The following is a 22,032-nucleotide window of genomic DNA, read 5'->3' on the forward strand; positions in this document are numbered from 1 at the left end:
ATGTCAAGTGATCTCAATTGCTCTCCACTTTTAAAAAGGATGACTGTGTGTGTGTATACGCAATGTGAGGGAAACTCTGCCGTGTTGCAGACACGGAGGTTAGAGGACAACTCTGGGAAGTAGATTCCCTTCTGCCCCTTTCCCACAGGTTCTGGGGCTTGAATTCAGGTCATCAGGCTAGTGCAGCCAGAGGTGTTATGGACTCAGCCATATTGACGGCCAGTCCCCTTAGGTTTTGAGGAAGTCTTTCACTGAGCTTGGAGCTCTTTGGTTTTGATAGGCTGAGGAGTCACCAGGATCTGCCTATCTGCTCTTGTGGTGCTGAGGTGACACACTGGCACACTGCTGTGCCAAACTTTTGGGTGGTTGCTAGGAATCTGAACTCAGGTCCCCATGCTTGTATGGAAGACAGTTTCCTGGCTGAGCCATTGCCTGAGCCCTTCACAAATATTGACTGGCACTGCTGTTCCTAGAACGCATGGTGAATGCAGGTTTAGGGTAATAACCGGCGACCTCTGGGCACCTTTCATAGCAGTCTTGTGGGACTAAGTATAGTCACTGCCTTTTAGCAGAGGAACTTGTAGGCGCCTGTTATAATCCCAGACACTGGCAACATGTATTCTTTCCATTTTCTTTATGCACATGAATAGTTCATTAATTTCATGGACATTCTCAAATAATCAGTTTTTGCTTTGATTTTCTATTTGATTTCTATCCAGAACTGGGGAGGTGGCAGGTCAGGCAACTGACCTCATACATGCTGAGCTGGTACTCTGTCATCGAGATGCACTCCAAGCCTTCTGTTCTTTCTGTAGTTCCCATTCATATCTTAGGAGATTTTTGTAGGCTATGCGTATGTCGTGTTCTGCCTGTATATCTGTATGTGCATCACTTGCACGCACTGTCCATGGGGCCAGAAGAGGACATCAGAAGCCCTGGAACTGGAGTTACAGGTGGCAGTGAGCCACCATGTGGGTGCTGGGAACTGAGCCCAAGTTCACTGCAAGAGCAGCAAGTGCTCTTAACTGCTGCGCCATCTCTGCAAACCCCTAGTGTCTATTCTTAGGATATCTTCTTTGAACTGAGTTCTTGAAAAGGGTGCTAGTTTGGTTCAAGTTTGGGGCATATTTTGGGTTATCTTTTGGTTGTTTCTAAGGTCACTCCATTCTTGCCAGAAAGCATTTCATAAGACTTGCACTCTTCCGAGTGAATGAGATGTGGTGCTGTAGAGATAACTCAGTGATTATGAGCACAGCTTCCACACTGGATGGTTCATCAACAGCTGTAACTCCAGCTCCAGGGACTCCAGTGCTGCCTTCTGGCCTCCTCAGGCACTTGCATGTATACACACATGCACACGTACACACACGCACACACATGCACGCGCACACACCTATTCAATTTCTTAAAAAAAAAAAAACTGGAGAATTTTTTGAGACAGTGTTTCTCCGTCTGACAGGCTGTCCTGAAACTTGTTTAGTAGACCAGGCTGACCTTGAATCCACATAAATCCACCTGCTTCTGTCTCCCGAGTGCTGGGATTAAAGGAGTGCCCCACCACTGCCAACTGGAGATGTGTTTTAAGGACTTAGCTGTGGTATATCTTGGTAAATGCTCTAGTTCACTGAATAGTGATCAAATTATCTGCACTGTTTTTAAATATCCATTTTCTTTTGTGTATATATATATATACACATACATATACATACATACATACATACATGATGTATCTCAGTAAATTCTACCTTTTCTTTTTCTTTTTTTTGGAGAAATACAAGTGTGGCTTCATAGAACGTGAATAATGAAATTGTTTTTCTTTTTCAGTCATATATTTACATATTCCTGCTATAAATAGAAGTTAACGTTTTCTTTTTCATCAGTCTAATGTCAATCCAACTGCATTTTATATATATTATATACATACATACACATATGCATGTATATATATGTATATATACATATATATATATAAAATATATTAATATGATAGGGTCTCATGCATCCCAGGCTGTACTTGAACTTGCTGTGTAGCCCAGAATGACCCTGAACTTTTATGCCCATCTTACATGGCACTGGGGAGTGGACCAGGCCTGTGCCTGCTAAGAAAGCACTTTACAAGCCGAGCTGCAGCCTCAGTCTCCAACTCCAGTATTTCTAATAAAACCAACGTTATAACGTGCAGGTCTGTGTTTTTGCTTCTTCATGATTAAAATGATCAACTCTTCTTTGTGCATCATTGTATTTTTATTTTAGATTAATATTATTTTATGCTAGGCACTCTAAGAAATTTACATGCATTATTTACTTTTCCCAATAACTTTTGAGGTAGAACCATTATTAGTCCCATATAGAAATAAGACTGAAGGTTACAAAGACCAAATGCTCTAAAATTAGGGGTGGGAAATGGAAGAGCAAGGATTAGAACCTAGATCTATTTTAACTCTGGATGTTCCAAGGGAGGGGGGAACATTGGCATGAAGGGTTTAGAAGGTAGTTTGAAAGAAGGTGCTGGGGACAAGGTGGCCTGTTAGGTTACTTTAAGGACTGTGTGCTTTTCCCCTATGAACTTTTAGATGTCAGCAAGTAAGTAATCTTAACTAATGAAGGATAAATAATAAGACCAAAATGTGTTCTTCTAAAGTTTGGATCAAGTGTGAAGACCGACAGAGGCTTGGGTGAGTACACTGGAAGGCTATTTCAGTACCCCACATAAATCAGATTACCATGTAGAAGACAAGGAGGATGAAATATCAAGGGTTCTGATGGGTCAGATTTGGATCATATTATGAGATCAAATCTATAGCTATTGGCAACTGATGGATGTAGACGGTGATGGAGAGGAAAGGGACAGGAATGACTCCATAATATGGACCTTCTCATGATGAGCAAGGTGTGCACGTTGCCTGAAGGATTTCCTGCAATCTTTACATTCGTACGGTTTCTCTCCGGTATGAATTCTCTGATGGAGGGTAAGAGAGCCACTGTAACTGAAGGCTTTCCCACAAATATTACATTCATAAGGTTTCTCTCCAGTATGAATTCTCTGATGCTGAGCAAGGCCGGCATTTTGGCTAAACGTTTTCCGACATTCCTTACACGTATAGGGTTTCTCTCCGGTGTGACTTCTCTGGTGCTGAGTGAGTGATGAACTGTTGCTGAAGGCCTTTTTACATTCGGCACACTCATAGGGCTTCTCTCCAGTGTGAACCCTCTGGTGCTGATCAAGGTAAGCAATCTGGCTAAAAGCTTTCCTACAGACTTTACATTCATAAGGTTTTTCTCCAGTATGGACTCTCTGATGTTGAGAAAGGTGTGCATACTGGCTGAAAGATTTCCTGCATTCTTTACATTCATAGGGTCTCTCTCCAGTATGAATTCTCTGATGTACAATTAGGTATCCACGGTGACTAAAAGCTTTCCCACACACATTACACACATACGGTTTCTCTCCTGTATGGATTCGCTGATGCTGTGCAAGAAACGAACCATTACTAAAGGCTTTCCCACATTCAACACATTCAAAAGGTCTCTCTCCAGTATGAATTCTTTGATGTTGAGTCAAGTGTGCAATCTGGCTGAAGGCTTTTTTACATTCTTTACACTGGTAAGGTTTCTCTCCTGTATGAACTCTTTGATGCTGAGCAAGATGTGCATTCTGGCTGAAGGCCTTCCTACATTCTTTACACTCAAAAGGCTTCTCCCCAGTATGGATTCTCTTATGCTGAGCGAGGTTTGCGCTCTGGCTGAAGGCCTTCCCACACTCAACGCATGCGTAGGGCTTCTCTCCAGTATGAATTCTCTGGTGGAGAGTAAGGGATGAGCTTTGGTGAAAGACTTTCTCACATTCGTTACACTTCAGAACTTTCCTTTCTACATGCACCTTCTTAGGTTTCACCTCAACAGACTTTTTTCGGTAGCTTCTCTTTTGTGGCTCACACTGATGTGTTTTTTCTTTGGTAGAGAAACTTTGTGGTATATCTAGTATTGCATCCTGATGGAATATTTGCCAAGATGGATTACACCCATTACTTTGATCTTCAGGGACTTCTTTAGGAATGATGAGCAACTGATCAGAATGTACCTCCTGAACTATCAACCCGTTCTTAAACCAGTGTACACTTCCATGGTTTTCTTTCCAATTGGGACAGTCAAGGCTATATCTAAGATGGCTTCTTTCCTTTGGTAGGACTTTGGCTGATTCTTCATAAATATCTTGCTTTGATGAACATTCAAAGCCTTTGAATATATAATCCCAATCTAAAGGAAACCAAGAAATAGATGTTTAAAATCCATTCATTATAAGAAAAGAAAGTGCTCAAACAGAGAAAATAAAATACTAAAAAAAAAAAAAAATTAAAGAATTTAACATCTCTTAATGCATCTTAAAAACTAAATTAAGAAAGGTGATTAAGCTGAGTACAGTGGAACACACCATTAATTTCAGTACTTGGGAGAATGAGGTAGGAAGTTGGTTCTCTGTGAGTTCGAGGCCATTCTAGTCTACATAGTGAGTTTCAGGACAGCTAGAGCTACTCTATGGTGAATTTTTACCTTCTAGGAAAGGTGCTTCTGAAAACAATTTTCTTTGTAATAAGTTCTAACCAAATATAAATTTTCAGTTGATTGCTGAAGCCACAATGTCATCACGAAAACATCATTTCTTGTCAAACTGCTTGCTTTTATTAACTTAGTAAGGCTTTAATTTGGCTTCTCCTTATTAGTCCCAGATAAGATTACCTCTTTTAAAAAAACTACATTTAGCCATTTAATCCCAGCACTTGGGAGGCAGGGGCAGATGGATCTTTGTGAGTTCAAGGCCAGCCTGGTCTACAGAGAAAGTTCCAGGACAGCCAGCGCTACACAGAGAAACCCTGTCTCAAAAACAAAACAAAACAAAACAAAACAAAAGACAAAGAAGCCCCATCTGAAAAAAACAAAACAAAAAACAAAAAACAAAAAAAAAAACAAGGGTGCTAGTAAAACGGCTCAGGGCATAAAGGCATCTGCTATTCCGCCCAATGACCTGAAGCTGATGTCCAGAACCCACACTGAAGAAGGAAAGAACCAACTCCTGAACTTGGTTCTTTGGCCTCCATACACATACGTATACATACAAAACAAATAAATAAAATATTTATTTTTAAAAATTTAGAAAAATTATAAGAGAAAAATTGTCAACATCAGATCTAAAAGGAGTTAATCATCATGTTCTATAGAACTAAACAGATAGTTTTATAAAGTAAATTATGTTAATCAACTGGAAAGCTCATTTGAAATGCATGATCTCTTGAAAGATAACGCCTTACCAAAGATGAAGCAAGAAGAATTAAATTGCCCAAATCTTCTATATTCATTGCCTCTGTTCCCTACACATGTCTTCTCTAGTGAATCCAACCAAAGATTTAAGGGGAAAAGAATACCATTCTGGGAAACCTTTCTGGAAAGCAGAAGTTGACAAAAGACTCCTGTTTTTACAAGTCCATTATTATCTTGATAATGAAGCCAGATAAAGAAATTACAGGCAATCCTGCAGGACAATGGCGTGTCTAAACACAAATGCAAAATGCTGACCAAAACCATAGCAAATCAAACTAATAAAATATGGGAAGCATAATTTTGACCAAAAATAAATCCAAAGAATGCAAGGTTAGTTGAATATTGAAAAATCATCAGTGCTGTTCACTATGTTAATGGTAATATATTATCTCACCAGTTGTAGAATGAGTATTTTTAATTATAAAATTTTTAGCAAGTAAAACTAGAAAGGAATCTATCTGATCTCTCTGTTGATATGTAAACATAATCCCAAACAAAGCTTCTTGAGTAGAAATTCTCAATTTCATTCTAAAGTTGATATGAACTATAAAGGTTCTGAAATAGTAAAAGTCAATTTTATAAAAGGTACTACACGGTGTCAAAGCTTAGTGTAAAGGAACCTGTGTCAAAACTCAAATTGTTTGATTTATATGGATGCAGTTTACCATCTATAATTATATCCTAAGATCAATGCTACGTGAGCTGGGCAGTGGCAGCATGCGCCTTTAATTCCAGCACTCAGGAGGCAGAGGCAGGCAGATCTCTGTGAGTTCAAGTCCAGCTTTGTCTATAAAGAGAAATCCTGTCTCAAAATACCCCCACTTCAAAAAATATAATACGAGCACTATATGATCAAATACGATAAAACAATCTGAACAAAATGTAACCTGATATGGGATTTCTCCTCTGTATGTTGTGAATATCATTGGTTAATAAAGGAACTTCTTTGGGCCTATAGCAAGCTATAGGGGAACAGAGCTAGGCGGGGAAAACTAAACTGAACGTTGGGGAAAAGGAGTAGTCAGAGAGAAGCCATGGAGCTGTGGCCGGAGACAGACATGCTGAAACTTTGCTGATAGGCTGCGACCTCATGGTGATACACAGATTAATGGAGATGGGTTAAGTTAAGATATAAGAGTCAATAAGAAGATAGAGCTAATGGGTCAAGCAGTGATTTAATTAATACAGTTTCTGTGTGATTACTTTCAGTTCTGGGCAGTCGGGACGAACATGCGGCCTCCCCTCAACAGTAATGGAACAAGAAAATTATCCTTCAAACAACTCAAATGAAAGGGAAGTTTAAAACTATAGGAGAGAATAGTAACAAAAAGCATGAACTATCAGAATCTACAGGAATCACCTGAAGATACCCAGACAATTGTCTGAGCCCTTGACAATTTATCACCAAATAAGAGAGACAGATTGGCAGGCTAAGCTACCCTAGCAGCATTATTGAGAATATAATAAATGAGAAAATCAGGAGGAGAGAAAAATCCAAAACCAAGAATTGAAAAAGAATAGTAGGGAGCTGGAGAGCTGGCTCAGCAGTTAAGAACACTGGCTGCTCTTCCAGAGGACCCAGGCTCAATTCCCAGTACCCACATGACAGCTCACAACTGTCTAGAACTCCAGTTCCAGGGGCTGTGATACCAATACACTTAAAATAAAATAAATATAAAAAAGAAAAGGAGAATAGTAGTACAAAATAAATGCACACGCTGGATCTTGAAAAAATACAACTAATTTATGAATAGCAACCTAATATATTACTTAAAATAGCAAACTATTATAGATATAAAAGAATGAGTTATGAGACTGCTTTGTGCAGGTTCAGGGAAACACAGCTGATAATGTAAGTGAGAAGAGTAACTACTAGGGAAACACACACACACGTAATGAAACTATAGAGACGTTTAACTACAGAGGATGCCGAGAAAACTGTCAATACTGCAACCCTTTAATACAGTTCCTCATGTGGTGAACCACAATCATAACACTATTTTCATTGCTATTTCATAGCTGTAATTTTGCTACAGTTATGAATCATAATGTAAATATCTGTGTTTTCTGATGGTTTTAGGCAACCCTGGTGAAAGGGTTGTTCAACTCCCCCAAATGGGTAGTGACACACAGGTTGAGAAACACTGTGTTAGATTAAAAAACAATCAACAAAAAAACCCCACTGTGTCCTTGACCACAGCTAGGAGGTAAACATTCCCAGGTACCTTTCCAAGGCAGCTACTGTCCTCCCTATGATACAAAAATCGCCTGTGGTGGGAATGGCTTAACAGGAAGTCTCACTCGGAGAGGCCATCTGACTGAAGCCCTGTGTCCATCAAAAGCTCCTGGTTCCCGGGCTTCCCCTATCAGCGTGAGCATCTGCCCTGATGCTCCAATATCTCTCTGCAGCATCTCTCTGCAGCTTGCTGTTTATTCTTCTACTGCTGCAGGCTGTGTTCCTAATAAACTCACGCACTCTAAACCAGCTCGGCATGATAGACCATCTTCTGCACGGACCACATGCTTTAAAGAAACCTACACCAGAAGCGCCAACAGTGAGCTGGGCCTTCACCAACATCTGAGGCTGTCTAGCAAGGGGCTCCCACTCACCAGGGCAGGCATCTCTCGTTCCCTCCTTCTGCACTATGCAGGGGTTCTTTCCTTGTTCCAGTAATGAGATCACAGCTGGTTTGTAAACAGGAATACCTGCTTCCAAGAAACAGATGATGAATTAGTCACTCTCGGAGTTCAAGTCCCCTCCTCATCAGGAAGGGGGGATGTTACAGGTGGGAGCTAAGGGAGACGGAAATATTCTTTAGAATGAGCGACACAAAGGGACAGTCTAAGAAAGCTACCAATTCTGTAAAATATAACTTAGAAAACACAATTCTCTATGAACTTTTGGAGTAGGTTTGCTAACTTCCCCAGCCTGTTTCCCCAGGGAGTGTCCTCCTTCCCCAGCAGGTGGCTCTTCTTGGTTGTCAACTTGACTACATCTGGAATTACCTAAAACCCTAGTGGCTGGGTACATCTGAGAGATTTGTTTCTTAATTAGAGCATCTGAGGTGGGAAGGTCGCCTTTAACCTGGGCTACACCTGCTGACAGCCTACATAAGGACGTGGAAGAAGAAAACTTGCTCTCTTTGCTTGCTTGTTCTAGATCTCACTGGTACGTCCATTGCTTCACTAACATTAGAGCCTACTGTGGGATTCTGGTGTATACTGAAGACCAGCTGAGACATCCAGCCTTGTGGACGGAACAACTAACTACAGGATTCTTGGACCTTCTGTTAGTAGACAGCCATTGTTAGACTAGCTGTACCACAACCTGTAAGACATATGTGTGTATGTGTGCATATATATATTAATATATAATAATATAGTATATATAAGTATATATACCATATGTGTATATATACACATATACATACACACATATATATATACACACACACATATATACATCTTATCAGTTCTGTTCCTCTAGAGAACCCTAATACACCAGTCCTCCGGAACTGGAACTATAGGCATGTGACACTCCATGGGCTTAAGAAAGAGAAACTGGGCCAATAAAATGGCTCAGTGGGAAAAGAACTTTCTGTGTAAGCTTGATATCCTGAGTTCCATCCATGGAACCCTGAAAAGAGGGATGGAGAGAACTCACAGAGTTGTCCTCTGACTTCCACACGCACACTGTGGCATGTGCACACAACTCAACATACACAAACACACACACAGAGAGAGAGAGAGAGAGAGAGAGAGAGAGAGAGAGAGAGAGAGAGAGAGAGAGAGAGATGTAATTTTAATTTTTTTTTTAATAAAAAGGGAAATTTAGTAAAGCAACTCAGAGGTATCCCAGAGACATTTCATGGAGCACAGCCTGTGTGTGGAGCTGGAATTCTCCAGAGACTTCCTTACCCAGTGACACTAGGCTCCTATAGTTCTCCAGCATCACCTTCCTGTACAAGTCTCTCTGAGCATCATTCAGCCATTCCCATTCCTCTTGAGTGAAATTTACAGTTACATCTCCAAACGTCACCAAATCCTGAAATGACATAAACATATTCTGGTTCAAATCCTTACATGGGCCTCGATTAGACAGTTAAAGCGGGACATGGCAGCACATTCCCGCAATCCCAGCATTCAGGAGGCAGATGTTGGGCATTCTGAGTTCCAGGGCAGCCTGGCCTGCACAGTGAGTCAAAGCTATATTGTGAGACCCCATCTCAAACAAACAAACAAACAAACAAACATCAAAACAACACAGCAGAACAGAAAAGAGTTAGCACTAGCTAAACAGTCTATACTTTGGGTTTTATGTGGCTCAGGGCTGTCTCAAATTCACAACCCTCTGTCTCAGCTTCCCAAATGCTAAGATTCTGAGTCTACTTTTATCCGCTCTCTCTGTCTCTCTCTCATACATAGGGTATAGCTACACAACACAAGCTAGCCTTGAACTTTTGGTCCCTTTGCCTTAGTCCCCCAAGTGCTGGACCTACAGGTATGACCACTGTAAACCCTTCAGGCACAAGTGGCCTGGTCCCACCCCCAGACTAGGTGTCACAAACTCAGTTTCCAGCCACTGGAGATGCTGGTGGCCAAGCTCTGCCCTACAGGAAAAAAGTCCTAAATAATCCCATCAATCCTTGAGCTTGCCCCAAGATCAAGCCACAAAATGCCAACAATCACAGGCTACCCTGTAAAGCTCTGCCCCTAAGAAACCCTTCATGAAGCCTGCCTCCTGTTCGGTTGCTGCTTCTCTTCTGAGCAGAGGTGGCCACCCTCTTCAGTCTTTCCCAATAGATCTCTTGTGTGAGGTTTGCTGTGTGGTGTGACTGTGGTCTTCCTTGGCTCCCAACTGCTGGGGTACCTTTCCCTTCAGAGCTGTAACAGAGCCCCCATCTTACGTTCTAAAAGCTGCATGTTAAGTGATTGCCGTGCTTGGTTTCGGAGTTCTCTTATGGGAAGTGCGTAACTTCTGAGTAACTCTTGTTGGAGAAAAGACTTACCATACATATTCTGATCAGTAACACCAAAATCAATACAGTGTACAACAACTTCTGACTCATACTAAATGCCAAAGACTTCTCCATTCAGAGAAAATGGGATACACGGGGCAGGAAAAAAGAGTGTTATGTAAAAAGTAGTGGATTTGTATTACCTTAGAAAGTTAAGAATTTATAAAAATGATGTATGACTAATTAGATGCATCCAAATAAGGCAGAAGAAGAAATCAAGTTGTGAACAAAGAGCAGATGAAATAAAAGAAAAACAAGGAGAATGCTAGGCTTAACCAATCGCCTGTAAGGAACAACACTGAGGAAAATGTACTAAGAAAAAGGCTTTATTTTCATATTCTCTTTATAACAAGAATACTTTAAAATGTAATCTTTATTGACAATAATTATTTTAAGAGTTTATTTATGTGTTTTATTTATATGTGCATGAGTGTTTTGCCTGCACATGTCTGTTTACTGTGTGTGTGCCTGATGCCCATGGAGACCAGAAAAGGACATCAGATTCCCTGAGATTGGCATTACAGATGGCTGTGGGTGCTGGTGCTGGGAACCAAACTCAGGTCCTTTGGATATACAGCCAGTAGTACACACACACACACACACACACACACACACACACACACACACACAGAGAGAGAGAGAGAGAGAGAGAGAGAGAGAGAGAGAGAGAGAGGTTCCTCTAGACCAGTGGACCTCAACCTTCCTAATGCTGCAACCCTTTAATATAGTTCCTCATGTTGTGGTAAAATTATTTTTGTTGCTACTTCATAACTGTAATTTTGCTCCTGTTATGAATCATAACATGTAGCTATCTGATATGCAGGATATCTGATATGGGACCCATGTGAAGGGGTTGTTTGACCCCCAGAGGGGTTGCAATCCACAAGTTGAGAACTACTGCTCTAAAGAACCCTGACTACAAGCACTCAGGAGGCAGAGGCAAGCAGATCTCTGTGAGTTCGAGGCCAGCCTGGTCTACAGAGTGAGTTCCAGGACAGCCAACGCTACAGAGAGAAACACTGCCTCAAAAAACAAAACAAAACAAAAATCAAAAGAACCCTGACTGATATATTCTCCAAAAGAAAGATCTAGCATGCCATGACTTGAGAGGGGGAAAGGTCACCTTACCCTGTGAATATGCCACCTACCTCACAAATACTCATAAAAATTACTTTTAGATCCAAACAGAGAACTCACTGTGCCAGCACTGCCTTTGGGAGCAGCAATCTCTATGTTTATCACTTATTTAAATTTTCTTTGCTAAATAAACTTCCACTTAAACCGCTGGTGTCTCCTGACTGAATTCTTTCCTTCCAGAGGCTCCTATAACATTCTTTCAATATTTTCCTTTCATCATTCCTGAGTATGTAAGTATAATCAGCAATCTAATGACTGTATTGTTGAAATGTTTGATTTTTAAAAACCGTTATTTGTGATGGTTGGTGTAGCCAACTTGACAGCTTCTTAGATGTAGGTGTTATGGCTCTGAGGGGAAGGATATCCTGGCAATCAGGAGCCAAGAATACCACACAGTCACACTGTACTACAAACCTCACGTAAGAGAATTATTGGTAAAAACGCAGGAGGGTGGCTGCCTCAGCTTGGGTGAGAAGCAGCAGGGAACTGAGAGAGAGGCAGGTCTTATATAAGGTTTCTTGGGGGTGGAATTTTCTAGGGTAGCAATTTCCAGGGAGGAGATTGGTAGGATTTCAAGTACTAAGCTTGGCCGGGCGGTGGTGGTGCACGCCTTTAATCCCAGCACTCGGGAGGCAGAGCAGGCGGATCTCCGAGTTCGAGGCCAGCCTGGTCTACAAGAGCTAGTTCCAGGACAGGCTCAAGAAACTACAGGGAAACCCTGTCTCGAAAAACCAAAAAAAATAAATAAATAAAATAAATAAAAAAATCAAGTACTAAGCTTGGGGAGAGCTCAGGGACTGGTGGGATTTCAAGCCGCAGAAGTGAGCTCAGACTTTTTACCCTACACTAGAATCAGTCTCCTCTTGCCTCTGCCTCCCAAGTGCTGGGATTAAAGGCGTGTGCCGCCACTGCCCAACCTCACTGGGTGTCTTAACTGTCCTTTCTGTTGCTGTGATAAAATACCCTGACAAGGGCTGGAGAGATGGCTCAATTCAGTTCACTTCCCAGCATGGGATGCTCACAAACCTACAACTCCAGTTCCAGGAGCTCTGACTCCCTCCATCCTCCCCCGACCTCCACCAGGCATTCACATGGTACACAGGCACACAGGCAGGTAAAACAATCACACACATGAAATAAATCAACCTAAAGGAAGAAAAGAAAGGTACCCTGACAAAAACAACTTAAGGGGAAAGAATCTATTTCAGCTCACAGTTCACGATTACAGTCCACCATTGCAGAGGAAGTAACAGTGGCAGGAACATGAGACTCACACTGCATCCATAGTAAAGAAACGTGATAAGAGGGTGGGGCAGCGCACACCTTTGATCCCAGCACTCCAGAGGCAGAGGCAAGCAGATCTTTGAGCTTGAGGCCAGCCCGGTCTACAAAGCGAGTTCTAGGACAGTCAGTACCATGTGAAGTCACGGTGTCTCCTCACAGCAATAGAACACTGACTGAGACAGTCATGGTGTCTCTTCACAGAAATAGAACACTGACTGAGACAGTCACGGTGTCTCCTCACAGAAATAGAACATTGCCACGGACCGGCTCAGGGGAGCCACTCAGACCGTGGGAGAAGCAGGGTCTTGGTACACAGGAAGGCACAAGTTCGGCGAATGACAGACAGACACAACACACAAGAGAGTGGTTGGAATCTGCTGCAATTTTACTAAATTCATGTTTTCATTATATAGAACAAATCAGAAGGTCATGTGTCATCAGTTGGCACAGTACGAAAGCTTCTCTTAGTCACATTATCAGGGACACGTGTTAGACATAAAACATCCTTAGAAGAGGAAATCTTGTCCTTGGGAACGTAAACCTCAGTCAATTGGTTTCATCTTAAGAATAGAAAGTTTCTGTCTCATTATCGCTATCATGGCCTTTCCCCTTTCTAACCCTTTCTTCATATCATCTAGTGACCAAATATGCCTAATCAGTTCGCTGCACCTGTGGAGATATACTTTTTAGTACCTTCTTATGCAGGAGACATCATGGGGGTTGGGATCTAACAAACCTATTCATAAAGTTCAAAGTATAACATAACAGTCTTTGTCCATCAACATTAACCTATCTATTCCCTTGCTCATCATACTCCCCGTGTATGACAAAGGTTCTGCTGTAGTCTTATACATTCCCATACTGTGCTTCCCTATCTCAAAGCTGTTCCTGAAGAGAATGATCCTTGTCTTATATATATAAAGACTATCATTATTATGAAAGAAATTGTGCAAAGCTCATATCCCGCATAGTCAACTAATTGAGAAACCTGTCCATGCCCCAAGGGCAGCCAATACCGGGCTGTCTGCCATCGACCTCCAGGAAGCCTAGTCCCATGGGACACGTCGCTCCCGTCCAGCATAATGACATATGTCATGTCACACAGATGACACTGGAGTTGGTGTGGCAGAACATTGACTGAGACGGTAATGGTGTCTCCTCACAGCAAGAGATCAGTAACTAAGACACCCTTGCTACTGGAAATGGACTCTGGGCATGCCTGTGGGAGATTATTTTGACTGTGTTACTTGAGGTGAGAAAACTGAGTGCACTGGAGTCTTTGAAGGCTGAGCAAAGGAGATCACCAACTGCTCTCATTGTTTTCTGCCCCGACTGTGTATGCAGTGTGATCAGCTCCTTCAAGCTCCCACACCTTGACTTCCCCATCATGATGGAATGCACCATGAACTGTGAACCAGAATAAAGCCTCCCTTCAAATCTGCATTTGTCAAAGCATTTTCCCATGGCAATGGAAAAAGAAACTAAGGCCCCAGTTAAGGTGCTGACTTATGTGTTTCAATCACTAAATTGTTAAATGGGAACTGTGGAGATGGTTCAGTGGTTAAGGGCACTTGCTGTTCACAGCTCGGTTTCCAGCACCCACGTGATGGCTCACAACTGTCTGCAACTCCACTTCTAGGAGGTCGGATGCCCTCTTCTGGCCTCTGCCAGCACCAGGCACACACGAGGTACATATAAATACATAGAGACAAAACACACATACACATACAATAAATTAAAAAAAAAAATCATTAAATGAATTTTGCCTTGGGATTAGAACAGAATTTTTAACATTTTATAAAAATACCCTAAACATACTTCTGTCATTTTGTACCATATATTTAAACAAAGCAGCATTCTCAGTGTTGCCAATTATAAAAAAACGGAATAACTCTGTTTAATATCCTGCAGAATCAAATATTCAGTCAAGATTTAGTTATTTATGAAAAAATAAATAGGTACATGAATCTCATTAGTATTTAAATTTACTTTTATCTTCAATAAATGGTAAAATCATATGTATACCAATAATTTTAAAATAATTTTTCATAATTTATCATTAATCAATGTTTGATTTGTCTGACTATTTTTATATACCTATATGCCAGGGTTATTTGGGAACTTCTTGGGCATGGAGTCATCGATTCACGTACAAACAGATCACTCATACAGAAAAAGAAAAAAAATTAATTTAAAATTTCTCAGGTAAAAGAGGGCCATGAATGGAAAAAAAATTTAAATTCTGTTTTAGACAATTTCAGTCTGGCTTACCTTTCTATTCTCTGTATTTTATTTAGCAATGTGTTTAAAATGATTTTCATATTTAATCTATAGAATCTCTAATTGTAAGAAAAAAAGGATTTTCCTAAATAAATAATCCTGCAGGTGTAATATACCCCAGCATATTAACATATAATTAAATCAGTAGACACCAAATCTATGAAAAGACAATGTCTATTTTTATTTATCATAGCACTTCATAGAATCTTTAATAACTACATGTTTAGTAAATGGGGGAATAAATTTCATTCTTGTACAGTTTGCATATTTGCATTAGCTTCTGGGTATTATATATAGACGTATCTTTAAATGTGTTTTCCTTTGGCTCTATTTTGTACTACTTACTATTTCAGTTATTGTAGAAAATACTTTTGTAATGTTTTAAAGATGCAGGTGCAATGGACTGGAGAGATGGCTCAGTGGGTAAGAGCACCACCTGCTCTTGCAGAGGATACAAGTTCAGTTCCTGGCACCCACATGGCCCCTCACAACCATCTGTAACTCCAGTTCCAGGGGATCCAGTGCCTTCCTCTGGCCTCCTCTGGCACTGCATTCATGTACTGTATAGACATACATGCAAACAAGCACTCATGACCACAAGATAAAAATAATGAATAGTTAACAATACAGACTTGCAGGGGGGTGGTGGTGCATGCCTTTAATCCCAGCACTCAGGAGACAGAAGCAGGCAAATCTCCGTGAGTTCGAGGCCAGTCTGGTCTACAGAGCGAGTTCCAGGACAGGCTCCAAAGCTACACAGAGAAACCCTGTCTCGAAAAACAAAACAAACAAACAAACAAAAAGAAGAAAAATACAGACTCAACTGCTTCCTGTTCTACCTCCTACCCCAACAAATGTGGTGGTGGCACATGCCTGTAATCTCAGTATATTTTATAAGCAGAGGCTGGAGGATTGGGAATTCAAGATCATAGCTGTAGGAGTTGAGGGCCAGCTTGGGTTACATGAGGCACTGTCTCAATTTATTTTCCTTAGTAATGTTACTAGTTAATGAACTGGATTACCTAGTGTATCAGCTGTGGGCTGCTGCCAAATCAGAACATCCCTAAAGGTTCTACTATTTTCATAAAATCGTCCTGTCAGAGCTTACAAGGACTCACACAAACCCTACCTTAGCCGAGCAACACTTAAATAATCAAGATTTGATACATCCGATTACTCAAAATCATCTTGAACATGAGTTTTTGCCAAATGTCTTAACTCTGAGCATCCAAAAGTTCTCTGACTTCCTTTCACACCCAAGACTGTAGAAAAAAGCTCATGGCTGCCAATCACAGCTGAACACATCTCCATCTCCAATAGCCATAAAGGGACTGTTCAGATCCCACCTGTGGTGGTTTAAGAGAAAATGGCCCCAAAGGGAGTGGCACTATTAGGAGGTATGGCTTTGGTAGAGTAGGTGTGGACTTGTTGGAGGAAGTGTGTCATTGTGGGGGCGGGCTTTGAGGTTTCTTCTGCTCAAGTTTCACTCAGTGTAACATTCAGTTCACTTCCCGTTGCCTGCAAAATGTAGAATTCTCAGCTCCCTCTCCAGCACCATGTCCATCTGCACGCCTCCATGTCCCACCATGATGATGATGGACTGAACCTCTGAACTGTAAGCCACCCAAGTAAATGCTGTCCTCTCTAAGAGTGCCATGGTTATGATTTCTCTTCACAGCAATAGAAACCCTGACTAAGACTCTACCCAAGAGCGTAGAGTCTCATTTAGCGTTTCTACAACACTGAAGCCATAGGTGAGGTGGAACACGTCCTTGACTAAAGAAGCAAATGGTGGCTGGGGGATAAGGGACACTTTCAGGCTTCAGGGGACTTTCTTCTATGTTGCAATGGAGGACAAGACCATGTCACTATATAGAAGAGATTTGGTCAGGCTGCTGAATTTCAGAAGTCAAAATGTTCCTTTTGCTTGGCTGAAAAGGTGGCATTTCAGGGAATAAGAAATACTTCTTACCTTGGACATGGCGTTAAAACTTCAAGAATGTATGACTGTGTTTCTGGGATGGGGGCGATATCCTGAGAATACAGAGCTGGACAGAAAAAAGAAACCATGATTTCCAGGTGCACCCAGCGACCCCAGCATCACTAGCCTAGAAGTCTTCCATCCCTTTTCCTTCTCTCATCCCACATGCACATTTGAGATACCATTAGATTTATGCTCTTTTTTCTTCCCCCTTCCTTTCTCAATAAACTCTGTTAAAAAAAATTTACAATTATTTTCCTTATGTACTTTATAGCTCCGGAATTCAACATACACTTTGTTTAAGTTATCTTTCACTTACAATTATAAATAGTAAGAGCAAATACAGAATGGCATTATCAAATCTTCCACCATTTTAACACACGAAGGGTTTTCATTATTGAAGATACCCAAGGCAACTGTTGAGCAAATAATTGAGTCAAACTAGAAACTAGACTTGAATTAATAGTGTACAGATGATGATGTTAACAGGAAGATTGTCCCTACCCTTTCCACAAGGATGCAAAGTAGGCTACGAGATGAAGCTACTTTACACAGTGGGCATCGGAGGGACCCTGTGATCTGGACGACACCACTAACGAACTGCTCCCGAGAGCAACTTCTTCAAAAAGGGAAGGGAGGGGACGTTTAGTTTAGTCAGCCATCATTGTAATCACAGTGTTTTTAAAAACTAAACTTCAGTGCCTTAAAGAATAATGAATCACTTAAGAGTGCTGGAGAGGTGGCTTGGTTAAGAGCATTGGCTGCTCTTCCAGAGGACTGGAGTTCAATTCCCAGCACACATAAGGCAGCTCACGGCTGTCTGTGAGTCCAGTTCCAATAATTCTAACTCCTTCCCCCAGACACACATGCAGGCTAAACACCAATGCACACAAAATAAAAATAAGTTATTTTTTAAAAAATCTTTAAAAATAAATAAGTGATATAACTCCATGCCAAGGAGTCCTATATCTATATATTTATTAATTCTATATCTATTAAAATGCTTCATTCAATCACTCAGTATACTGTGTGGGAAGTCCTTCTTTTTATATATTTGTTGCTTTTATTAGTTAATAAATAAATCTGTTTCAGCCAGTGACTTAACAGAATAGAGCTAGGCGGGGAAAACTAAACTGAATGCTGGGACAAAGAAGGCGGAGTCAGGGAGAACCCATGGAGCCATCAAAGGGGAAAGACACAAGCTGCCAGCTGGAACCTTGCTGGTTGGCCACAGCCTTGTGGTAAAATATAAAATAATGGAAATGGGTTCATTCTAGATGTAAGAGCTAGCTATCAATTCACTTAAGCTACTGGCCAAAGAGTATTGTAAATAATATCGTTCAGAGTGAGTATTCCCTGGTCCGGGCAGCCTGGAACGAACAAGCAGCTTCCCGCTTACAGTACACCACATCTGTCCACACAATCACACGGGCTCATGCCCCCCTCATGAGACATCTCATACGATCACACCTTCTGGCAATGTCCGCCTCAAACAGCTACCCTGTCTCAGATCAGGGACACAGCCTTATAGACGGTCACTCTGGCCCACTGTCACGGCTTCATCACACCTGATAGTAAATGCTTCACTGCAATAGTGTCACATAGTCCCAAACGCAGCCTCACCCTCACAGGTCTGCTCGGTGGCATAGTCAAACGCAGTTCTCACGATCTGTCACGGGGCCACCATGTCACGAGGCACTGACACAAGGTTCTGTCTCACACAGTCCCATTCAGCCTTGCGTACATTCTCAGAGCCTCTCATGGCCTCTTTAGTCACACATTTTCTGTCTCACACTGTCACAGGCTGTCTCATACATGGCGGTACAGGTTTGTGCCATCACACACATCATCATGGCCGCTCACCGTCTCACACACTGTCACAGGCCCTTCAACACTGCGACACGGTCTCATACTGTCACACACTCTGTCACGGCCTCTATCTAGGTCATAGGCAGTATTTGCCTCACAAAGTATCCCAGGCCCTCCCGACACTACTGGCATAGTCGTGTACTGTCACACAAATTGCCACACACTGCCACACACTGCCACAGTGTCTCACACACTCAGAAACGAAGTGGCGTGGTCTCAGTCCTGCCACACATCCTCCCACATGGTCCCTCACGCTGTCACACGCTGTCCCAACTTCTCAGCCCCATACAGCCCGCAGTCTGGGCCACTGGCACTCGCACACTGTGGTGTGGTCCCACAGTCACTCAGATCGCCGCCCATATTCTCACATACATCCCGCCCCGACGGTCACTCACACTGCCACAGCCTTTCGGTCTTACACAGTGTGAGTCGCAGGTCTGCTGTGCTCTCGTACTGCCACACACACGATCACCACCTCGGGCTCACACAATGTGCAGGTTCAGTCACAGGTTCACACTGTCACTCAGGTCCCCACACACGTCCCCCAGCGCTATCACACAGTGGCACACTCAGTCTCATAGTCGCAGGCGCCCTGGTCCATGGAATGCTGTCTCCTACTGTCTCGTACATTGCCACAGGCCCCTCATACACGGTGGCGTGGTCTCGCATGGTCCCGCGGGTCCCGCCACACACTCTCCCACACGGTACCCCGCTGCTCACCGGGCTCCTCCTGCGTCCGCGTCACTCCTCGCTCTGCGCCGAGGCAGATCGGGCCGGGCCCGGGGCTCGATCTCACGGCTCCGACAGAGCTCACAAAGGCGCGGCAGCAGAGTAGCTCCGCGCAGGGGCCTCTGGGAGGTGGAGTCCGGCGCTTGACCTGAGCGGCGCAGGGCATGCTGGGAACGCCCACCAGGGCGCGGCTCTCCGGGACCAGGAGTCTCTGCAGGACTCTGTCCCTTCTCTTCAGGTTTTCAAAAGCCGAACTCACTCAGGCTGCGCAGGCGCAGCTTGCTCAGGCGGGCTTCTCCTGCAAGGAGTGGAGGTAGGAAGCTCGACCACGCATGCGCAGTGCTGACCGGCGGCTATGGCTTTATTTTGCCAGGGCCAGCAAAATAAAGACAAGTCACTGAGTAATTCAGGCTTCCTTTCTTGTTTGTTAAATTTTCCTCTGCATTACCTTTTCTCTCATTTCTTTTTGCTATTGTTACTTTTTTGTTTGTTTGTTTTCTTGAGACAGGGTTTCTGTGTAGCCGTATGGCCTGTTACTCAGAGATTCACCCACCTCTGCTGGGATTAAAGATTTTGGGGGTTGAAAGAAAGGAGGATTAATATTTGGAGATCAAAGCCAGGTGTAGTAGCACACGCCGCTAATCCCAGCCAGCACTTGGGAAGCAAAAGCTGGCAGAAGTCTGGGAGTTTGAGACCACATAGTGAGTTCCAGAACAGAGAACTACGTAGAGACTCAAACAAACAAACAAACAAACAACAAAAGAGCAAACAAGGTTTGGAGATAAGCCTGGGCAGTCGAACAAGAATGTTCTACAGCAGCGATTCTCAACCTTCCTAATGCTGTGACCATTTAATGCAGTTCCTCATGTTGTGCTGACCCTAACCTTAAAATTACTCTGTTGCTAGTCCATAACTGTAATTTTGCTACCGTTAAGAATGGTAATGTAGCCGGGCGGTGGTGGCGCACGCCTTTAATCCCAGCACTTGGGAGGCAGAGGCAGGCGGATCTCTGAGTTCGAGGCCAGCCTGGTCTACAAGAGCTAGTTCCAGGACAGGCTCTAGAAACTACAGGGAAACCCTGTCTCGAAAAACCAAAAAAAAAAAAAAAAAAAAAAAAAGAATGGTAATGTAAATATCTGTGTTTTCCAGTGGTCTTTGGTGAACCCTGTGAAGGGGTCTTGAACCCGCGAAGAGGACATGCCCTACGGATTGAGAACTACTGTCTATACAGAGTGGAATCATTTTTCAGCTATCAGACCATTGAAATCATGGAACTAAGGAAACTGGAATACCAGCCAGACAAGGAGCTTGTCTGCTTAGCCTTTGTCAGGACTTGGACAATGGATTTAGGGACAGGGGTGTGGCAAGTCGCCGGATTACTTTGTTCAACTTTCCAACATGGACATATTTTTATGTTTTTATTTTTTATTTTTTGGTTTTGGTTTTTTGAGACAGGGTTTCTCTGTAGCTTTGGAGCCTGCCCTGGAACTCGCTCTGTAGATCAGGCTGGCCTCGAACTCAAAGAGATCCGTCTGCTTCTGCCTCCCAAGTGCTGGGATTAAAGGCATGTGCTTCCACTGCCCAGCATGGGCCACGTTTACTAAATCCCCTTTCTCTGTACTTCAGTATTATTTCTTTAGTTGGCTTATGGAGAAAGGTGAGCACAGACTGTTAGGGCTTCCAGGGTCCAGGTTCTTACCCTACACAGGTCTTGACTCAAAACAAAACATTCAATGAGATTGTTAATCTCAAAGATGGGAGAAGAAAGACCACCAACCCAAATATTATGACTGAATTAATTAAAACAGATTTTTTAAAAATTCAGGTACACGAGCTACCTCCCACTAAGACCCAGTTCAAGAGGTCAGCTTTGGATGTGAGAAAGACAAGGCTTTTATAGCTTAAGGGTTGGGGTTTCCCAGTGCGGGATATTGTGGGTAAAATGGGGGGGGGGTTACAGAAGCAGAAAATAAGCATAACAAGTTAGTCCCCCCCTGAAAAAAAGACATGGTTGCAAAGTGGGCATAATAGCAGGTAGTCAAGTCAAAACAAGGTAGTCATAAGCAGTCATAAAACCTTTTGAAACAAAGATAGGTTTGCAAGATGGTAATAAACAGCTCTTTAAACAAAGACACGATTGCTATTCCTGTGTAAACAGAGACTGCTCATTTGTTCTGGCTGCCCTGACCTGAATAATCACACAGACACTATTTTAATTACAATACTGTTTGGTCAATAGTTTAGGCAAATTCCTAGCTAACCGTTATATCTTAAATTAACCTATTTCTACTAATCTGTATTGCTACAAGGCTGTGGCCTCCTTGACTCCTCTCTCTCTCTCTCTCTCTCTCTCTCTCTCTCTCTCTCTCTCTCTCTCTCTCTCTCTCTCTCTCTCTCTCTCTCTCTCTTCCAGCCTAG

At 42.5% G+C, this 22,032-nt stretch overlaps 1 protein-coding gene and 1 long non-coding RNA gene across 4 annotated transcripts; one reads left to right on the forward strand and one right to left on the reverse strand.

Moving 5' to 3' along the window:
• Nucleotides 1–2,225: 2,225 nt before the first annotated feature.
• On the reverse strand, nucleotides 2,226–19,873 carry Znf583 (zinc finger protein 583). 3 transcript variants are annotated; one of them, XM_038338677.1, is made up of 6 exons: nucleotides 19,606–19,873; nucleotides 17,008–17,083; nucleotides 14,853–14,918; nucleotides 9,235–9,361; nucleotides 7,927–8,025; nucleotides 2,226–4,257 (listed from the first exon to the last, which is right to left on the reverse strand). In XM_038338677.1, exons 4-6 carry the CDS (start codon nucleotides 9,266–9,268, stop codon nucleotides 2,804–2,806), a joined length of 1,587 nt encoding a protein of 528 aa, XP_038194605.1. In that variant the 5' UTR covers nucleotides 9,269–9,361; nucleotides 14,853–14,918; nucleotides 17,008–17,083; nucleotides 19,606–19,873; the 3' UTR covers nucleotides 2,226–2,803. The 3 variants fall into 3 exon arrangements, with proteins under 3 accessions (XP_038194605.1, XP_038194603.1, XP_038194604.1); XM_038338675.1 differs by lacking the exon at nucleotides 14,853–14,918; XM_038338676.1 differs by lacking the exons at nucleotides 14,853–14,918; nucleotides 17,008–17,083; nucleotides 19,606–19,873 and having other exon boundaries at nucleotides 7,927–8,022; nucleotides 9,235–9,373.
• LOC119820417 lies at nucleotides 19,788–21,744 on the forward strand. The gene is made up of 2 exons (XR_005286499.1): nucleotides 19,788–19,927; nucleotides 20,764–21,744. It is a non-coding gene; the product is annotated as an uncharacterized LOC119820417 (long non-coding RNA).
• Nucleotides 21,745–22,032: the final 288 nt, after the last annotated feature.

Source organism: Arvicola amphibius, chromosome 8, assembly GCF_903992535.2.
Source record: "Arvicola amphibius chromosome 8, mArvAmp1.2, whole genome shotgun sequence".
In the NCBI taxonomy this organism is placed as follows: Eukaryota; Metazoa; Chordata; class Mammalia; order Rodentia; family Cricetidae; genus Arvicola; species Arvicola amphibius.

Bases quoted from the DNA above. Each gene is read 5' to 3' on its own strand.
- Znf583 (XM_038338675.1), bottom strand. The intron at 8,026-9,234 runs GTAAGGAAGTCT...GTTTCTTGGAAG, and splicing joins TAGGAGCCTAGTGTCACTGG to CAGGTATTCCTGTTTACAAA. The intron at 4,258-7,926 runs GTGAGTGGGAGC...GGTTTCCTTTAG, and splicing joins AACGAGAGATGCCTGCCCTG to ATTGGGATTATATATTCAAA.